The 7,961-nt window shown below is 38.7% G+C and overlaps 1 protein-coding gene across 1 annotated transcript in view; it reads left to right on the top strand.

Annotated features, from left to right (window-relative positions):
• Positions 1-644: 644 nt before the first annotated feature.
• The window catches only part of LOC104281375 (leucine-rich repeat and calponin homology domain-containing protein 3-like), a gene marked incomplete at its 5' end in the record, with an annotated part of 23,027 nt that continues 15,710 nt past the window's right edge, over positions 645-7,961 (top strand). The window contains 3 exons of the mRNA XM_009879348.1: positions 645-721; positions 4,062-4,202; positions 5,470-5,517. Coding sequence (XP_009877650.1) covers positions 645-721; positions 4,062-4,202; positions 5,470-5,517 — 266 coding nt within the window. The remainder of the gene's footprint in view (positions 722-4,061; positions 4,203-5,469; positions 5,518-7,961) is intronic.

Below are 7,961 nucleotides of genomic sequence, written 5' to 3'. Positions count from 1 at the left end.
GGGCGACAGCCTAATCTGGGCTGGTGCCTGGTGTTATGATGTTTCCTTCTGTGCTCTGTCAGCCCTAATACGTGTGCACACAGATACCCGCTTCAGTGCTTCTCCATCCATAGCACCTGGATAACCGGTGTGAGGAAATCTTTGTGGTTAATATGCTTAAACATGCAGTTCAAGTGTGTCCTTTCAAAAGTTTTGTGTGTTTTGAAACAGAAAAATATTTGCGCTTTGAGGAAAGAAAAAAAAGAAGAGGATATTTAACATTTGCGTAGGATCCTTATTTTATCCAGTTTATATTACCGTTTAGTGTGTTTAAAATACATTTGAGAGATGTACTGAATGTATCTGAAAGATATCTAAGGCATGTCTTCATTTTGCAAATCTTGTGAATTCAATATCAAATCACAAAAACTGATGCCACTTGAAGCATAGACATAAATAAATAAAATTTATTCAAGTTGAAGGAAAAACCAAAAGTGAGCTTGCCTAGCTGAAAATTAACATCCCTGAGTTGTGTTTTGTGGGTTGTTGTCAGGTATTTTGAATACCAGTAGTTAGGAATATTTCTCTACAAAGAGATTGCTTAACATTCACGTACAGTTTTCTGAATAAGTTGCTGACTTAGTCTTCTGTGTTATTTTGCTTAGGGCTCAACAGTAAAGCCTGGATCTGTCAGAGAATTTCAGAGAACAGAGGATACGAGGCGATATTTACATCAAAACAGGTAAGAATATGTGGTAACAGTAATTTTATCTAAAGTTGCCTGATGAATGCACATACTCACTGAATGTGTGTAGAAAATCGTGTTGGTTTCTGTTGCTTCACGGAAAGTGTGCACGACACTTTATTTATAAATGTTTGCTCCAGATTAGGAATTTGTATTCTAATAATGGCAGCGACCAACAGGTGTGGCTGTTCCTGTCCAATGCGTGGCTTCAAATCAGTCAGTTAAAGAAATCTGCTGAGTTAAAGTGCGTACTTTTTAAACCCATTTTCATTATTTTAGTTGTGCTTTTATTAAATAACTGAAGCTCTGTTACATACAGGACAGAAGGGATAAACATGCTGCAGGTTTAGGGGAAGCATAAGGAGAGTTACTGTGGAGCAGCTGATGTGCTGCAAGGTCACATTCTTGGTTGACTCTTGGTAGCTGCAGTAACGTGCTTTTCTGTGCCGTGATCCTTTAGGTCAGGAGAGGAACGGACAGAATGGGAGTCAGTGCTGAAAACAGGTTCCTTGGTCTACCAGAGTAGACTTTCTGAATTATGTCCATATTCTTTAATGATTATTTGGCTTCTTGGGGGGAGAACTTACTTATAGGTAAGGGTCAGAGCTGGAGAGATATAAATGAAGCGTTCAGGTTTGAGAAAAGGCTTTTGGGTGTCCGGTTAAAAGAACAGGAGGGAAGTGTCTAGCTTCTTACTAATGGAACTAAAATCAAAATTGATAGAACCTTTAATATGCTATTGAAGCATTTCCGTGTTCTGTGGAGTGAGAGTGAATGTGCAAGGCCTCAGCAGAAAACCTACTCAGTTGTACTAGGAATGTTAAAAAAACCAAACTATCAACCATGTATCATTGCCTACACTGTCAATATAAATTAATTTTTAATGGCATTCTAAAATTGTATTGAAAGAGAAAATTAAATAAAGAATAATGTGTAAATTTTTCCAGTTTTGACCACATTTTAATAGGCATTTTGAAATGTGCGGTAAATATGCAGATACAGTAGCTGTACTGATATAGAAGAGGGTAAATCCATTAGTGTATCTCACCGTTCCTTCTCCGTTAGTGTCTGCAGGAAAGGCATAAAATAATACAGCTGTCTGATGTGTTCTCCCCAAATAAAGGGAGTGCTTTTGGTTTGAAAGACTTGCACACAGGGGGTTGTTTATTTATTTATTTTTCTATTTGAGCACTTGTGGTCAACATGAAAATAATTAGACTTTACAAACGCTGGATTCCATGGCATACGTGAAAGAAATAGGAGAAGGCTAGGAAGCCAGGAGAAAGCTGCTGTTTACATAGACAGATTCTAATGATAAAGGACATTGTAGTTCACTAGGGTATCCAGTGTTTTCAAAATTTAACTTAAGGATGGCTGCAGATCTTCATGCATAAGTAGCTAATCAGTGGTATAAATTAAATGTAGCTTATTCATGTTGTGCTGCAACAGGGTGAAATTCTTAATGAGGCACTGAAAACAGGTCGTATCGTTGTTGCCTTTAAAATTGTGTAAAAGCAGCTCTATGGCAATGAGTAATTTTTTATCTTTTAAACTTGTGTAAGTCAGATACTTCATTTGTGGCAACCACAAGCTGTAAACTGCTTCCACAGTAATTCTGTGCAAATGCCTTGGCAGGCAGCCTCCTTTTTTGACTTCAGCATGCTGGAGTCATTAAAACTCTTAGGGCTGGATGTAACACAGACTTCATCTCAAGAGTACTTTGGTTGCTTCAGTAAATAGAGCGTGTGCCTCTGGACAGGCCGGTGCCTTCCTGATGCGGCAAAGCTGTGCGTCCTCTGCTCCGAGGACGCTTCTTGGCACTCGGATGAACCTGGTTCTGGGTCTTCCACATCGCTTAAGCTTCTCTGTGCAGAGTAGATAACACCCAGACAGCAGGACTGACATTTTTTGGGAATGCATTGGTGAGTGTGTCTCTAACCCGCAGCTCCCCCAGGAGTGGAGGCTGCAGAGTCCTGACTGTCAAGAGGGAGCTTCTTGATTTTCTTTCTGTACAGTAACACGGCAAGGAACGTGTTGGAGACTGTGGACCTTGGGAATTTTTTCAGTGCTAGCAGCTGCCTTCTAGCAAAGAACTGACTGCAACATTTCTTTTTTGTTGTTGATGCGATGGATAAAAGACAAATCGGTTATTTTTTACCTCATGGCTTTGATGGCTTGTATCGCTGACAGGAAGTCAGCGCTGGGTCGGTGACATGAGCAGATTTGTTCCGAAGATAGCAGAGGGTGCTAATGTTGACAAAGAATTTTGTTCTTTCCAGAGCAGAATAAGGCCTACAGTAACCAGAATATAGCCTTTAAAGAGAAATTCCATCTTTGTTGATTTTGAAATCATTGTTAATTAAGCAAGTTAAGTTCTTTAATTATGAACTGCAGTAGTTGTGGTCTGACTTGTTATCACAACGTGAATTCTTTAGCTGTCCTAAATCTCACCTTTGTGGGATTGTCAGAAGCTAATTTTCTAGGCAATTACTCTTATAAAAACAGCTGTAATCTAGTGAAGAATTCATCTAACAGCAGTTTATATGCATCAGTGGCCAATTCCCCTTCCACCTGATGTTCACCTGCAGGGATACTGATGAATTACGAAGACCTGAAACTCTAAATTTGGTGCAGGACAGAGAGCATCACCAAGTGCTAAGGAGTTATGTGGACAGGACAGAGAGGTAGGGAAAAGAAACATACGGTTTCTACTGATTTAATTTTATCATCCTCCTCCCCACCCCTCAAATAACCACTGTAGCCGATTGTTCCTCTAAATGAGGATCATCTAAAAAGTTCCTTGATAGGTTACTTAATCATCTCTTAGAGAATGGCTGTACAGTACCGAGTACCTCATTGTAACAGGCCAAGTGTATGATCCCAGTGGTACATCTTGAGCTGTAGAAGAATTCTGTCAAAATTCAGAAGAGATAGAGATGACTGCACAAAGTCGGCCATGCTCCACAAGTTAAGTCTTATCACAGCAGCTGGCTTAACAGCTTTGCTTACCGAACAGTTACTCTTCTGATTTGATGAGATGCTCGTTTGTCACTGACAACTCATGTATGAAAATAAGTTACTATTTAAGATAAAAACTATTCTTACTCTCTGTTTTTCCATTTGTCAGACCCCCAGCTGATTCACCTTGCTTTCTCCCTCCATCAAGCCACCACAGTCAGGTAACACATTGAATCTACTATTTTATTTTTATTTTTGGAGGAGTTTGATACAAAATGAAACCGATGCCAGCCATAACACTTGGACTATTTCTCTGTAAGCCATCTGCTTTACCCTGTGTAGCTTTGTTCTTACAGCCTGCTGCGCTCTTTTCTTCCAGGTGCCTCACACAGATCCCGAGCTGCACCGCAGGCACATCGAGCGCACCCGCCGGGAGGCCCAGCTGGCAGCACTTCAGTATGAGGAGGAGAGGATGAGAACAAAACAGATTCAGAGAGAAGCTGTCCTGGACTTTGTTAAGGTACCTCCGTTTAGTACCTACGTGATACTGGACCTTTTCTGAATCTGTTAGTGAAAATCAGTTCCAAGGTCTTTGATGCTTGTGCGTCGCACTCGTGGTGTGCATGGCATTTTATAAAGAAAATGGAGAAGGAGCATTGAAGTCCATTCAGTGTCAGTGCTGTAGCTCAACATAGACAAAACTAAAACTGGGGAGGAAGATGAAAGAGATTTATCCCAAGTACGATTGTTGCAAAGAATTTTATTTTTACACAGCTGCCTCATTCTCTCAGTTTTTCATTTGCGTAGATGGGACAGGTTTGATGTAAGAAAGAAGAGGGTTCTTTATTTGAGAAGGCGTAGAGGCAGCTTAATTTTGAAGACAAATTTGGCCCAGAATAAAGCAGTCATACACGCAGGAGAGTCATGTTGCCTGGTCAATTTTGATATTTTGTGATGCATAAATAAGTTACCTCCACATAAGGCAAATTTATGATACATCAGATACTCTGCAGACACTGCGTCTTTATTTTCTCTTTCACTGCAGTTAATATGAAGTAGTCTGCTGCTTACCATGCAAACTGGTTTATATGCTAGTTGACTTAAATTTATTTTACTGTTTACTGAATTTATTTTACTGTTTACTGCTCTGGTGACCTACACAAATCTCACCATCACAAATTTAAGAAATATTACAGTTAATACTTTGGGCTTAGGGCAGCCTTCAGAGAGGAAAAGACCAATGTATTTCATTTCTGTAACATCTACAGTTAGTTTAGAATAAGATTTTTTAACTGCCTGAAACTAGGCTTTTCATTTACATCAACTGATCTTAGGCCCCGACAATGTTTTGTAGAAAAGACGGATTATTAAAGATTCAGCTCAGTCTTTCAGTTAAAGACTTGAGATATTTAGGATGCATTTTGTTCACTGATGAACCTTTTGGGGTTTTTGGTTTTGATTGCTTTTTTTTCTTCTGTTGCCTTTGTTATTCATGAGCACTTTATTCTCGGCAATTAAATTCCTCCCTTCGGTTGTATTTTGGGTTTATTATGCATCTTCAATATGCAAAAACAATCTGGGGATTTGGGGTTTTATGGAATAGACTGGTTTTTTACTAATAATACCAGTGAAGTTTCAGCTTGAAATTTCTCCAATGCATGTTTTATTTAAAAACTAAGACTTTTTGTGTTTTAAAACACTTGTAAATTGTGCTGATTTGTTCTGGGCTTTTGCTTCTCTCTTACATGCTTTTAAATTGGTCTTTCATTTTGCCTTTTTCTCTTTAGCAAAAAGCATCTTTAAGTCCTCAGAAGCAAAGTCCTCTGGATAGTGAGGTAAGAGTCCAAGAAGAGGATTACTAGGGATGTCAGCACCTGAATTTTTAGCTCTATCCATCAGAGATTTTTTTTTCCTCGTTGTGGAGAACTTTTCAGGACTGGGTTATAGCACAGATTTTTATACTCGCTATTAAGCCTTGGGTTGGGGTTTTTTTAGCTTATGGGACCAATCTAATATTTCCTTCTGTTCATGTAGACTGCCTGTCTAAGTATGTTCTTTTATTCGGTTTTTCTATGTTTTCTGTGTTCTAAAACAGGAAGCATGTTTCATATTCCATTTCAAGATGCTCCCAGCGAGCAGTACAGGTTACTTTCTAACAGGAGCACTCAGACAAGTTGCTGTGTTGTAGTCATCCTTCACTGATTGGTTTTCTCCCAGTTTCTTATCACTAGACACCAGTTATCCCAGAAAGATTAAGCATTAGAATTTTGAGGGCTATCTGAAAAAGAAATCAATAAATTTTTTACAGGTTTTATACTGGGGTAGTTCTATAGTCAAAACCAGAAAGCCAGTAGGGAACACAATTAATACAAGGCTCAGTCTTCTAGGATATACAAAGCTGAGCCAGTGACATCTGTTCACTCTCTGCATCAGATTTCTGCATGGTAATAGCTCTTCCACTGCCTGCCATCCCCACTTCCCTCCAGGGGAACATAATTCACTTGGCAGTGTTAATCAGATCAAAACTTTTAATAATATAATGAATATAAATAGTTCTTTAGCAGCATTTTCCAGCTAACTCTTTTTTTGTTAGAAATTTACCAAAACATGGAGTAATTGGAATAGGTTTTGCTCCTTTTTCTTCTTAATGCTCTTCAGATCTTAATTTATTCTTTTAAAGCGTCCTTTGTTCTACCACAACATGTGTGTGAATTCATAGTTCTGCAGTTGCTTGAGACAGCACAGAAAGCAGAGTAATTGATTCCTTAAGTAGTACGGATACACTGTAATTTATGGGTCATGTGGTGCTGTATTCTCCAGACTTACATATACTTTGCAGATTTATTTTCTTTTAAAAAGCCTCCCAATGCCATAAACAGTACGTGTTCCAAAATGTCTGTCTGTTCACATGCCGTGTGTTTCTGACATTCTGTGTGTTTCTGACATTACTCCATCTCTCCCACCTCCCAGTGTCCCTTTCCATCCAGAAGGTCTCAACATACTGATGATAGTGCCTTGTTAGTGGTAAGATCCTGCACGTGACGGCCTTTTTTCTGGGGCAGATTCTGGAGCGTAGAAATAACAATGTGTTATGGTTGTCTCAGATTAGACCGACTGCTTTAGAGCTAATCTAAATAGCATAAAACATGACCATCTCCTTTGAAAAGTAGCTGAGCTGTGACCTTTATTATTACAAATATGTTGATACTTGTGTTGCCAGCCATTTGTTAATAATATAACAAAGCTTTCCCACGAAAATTACTGATCGTAAAGAACAGCGTCTAAAATGAAAAATTCACCTGTAGTTGTCCTGGTTTGATTTGCTTCCTAACTGATGTGCTCTTCAGTGTCACATAAGCAATTTTAACTCTGAGCACAGCATTCTGCGTTAACTTGCCTGCGTCCTGCACGTGGTGCTTAGAAATCCCAAGTGTCTCGGTAACTGTATCGTAGCGCAAGGGAAAACTACTCTAGGTACGAATGCTGCAAATCATGAGATATCCCTCATACTTTTTTTCTTGTTGATGGATGAAGATACCTTAAAAATAATCTATTTGGAACACTTAGCAAAAATAAAAACATTTGTGCACTTAATTCATGTTTTATGCTATTTCTTCCTTTATGGCATCCTAGCACTGTAGCATAATTAAAGAATATAATTAATGCCATAAGCCATGTCTATGAAAGAAAAATATACCTGATTTGCCTGCTGTTGCATGACTGCATGCCTGAGATTTACTTAATTCATGTGCTCCCGTTATCTGACTAAATTTTCTCTAGGCAGTGCTCTTGGGTAAGGTATCTCTCTCCGGAACACATTGGTTGAGATATTTAGTGTCTCTTTATTCAGACTTTTTGTTTCTCCTGCTTTCATGTGACTAGCTGGGAAAGAGAGCTTGTAATACTAGAGAGAGATTTAGTGGTTGTGTGTGTGCCTGTTTAAGAGAAATCACACTCAATTAGCATATAAAAATGTGTTTTCATATTTAGATAATAAGAAACAAGAGAACAGCAGTGTTTTAGTTAAATCCTGGTACTCTGTTGCCAGTGAATTCATCCTTGGAATGTATTTTAGAGATACCTTTAAGGACTCTATTTCTGTTTGATTGTGTGATCCCATGACTTTTGTTGTGAACTAATATATACAATTTTATGTTACGTGACTTGAAATTCGTAGAAATTCTTTTGAAACTGGCTTCCATTGCTGCTTGTTTCCTTTGTGGCTTTAAGCAAGTCACATCCCTGCACTTCACAAAAATGTGGCCGGGTTTGTAGGGAA

Source organism: Apaloderma vittatum, unplaced genomic scaffold (assembly GCF_000703405.1).
Source record: "Apaloderma vittatum isolate BGI_N311 unplaced genomic scaffold, ASM70340v1 scaffold13752, whole genome shotgun sequence".
NCBI classification, from domain to species: Eukaryota; Metazoa; Chordata; class Aves; order Trogoniformes; family Trogonidae; genus Apaloderma; species Apaloderma vittatum.
This window is presented reverse-complemented; position numbering and strand designations above follow the sequence as displayed.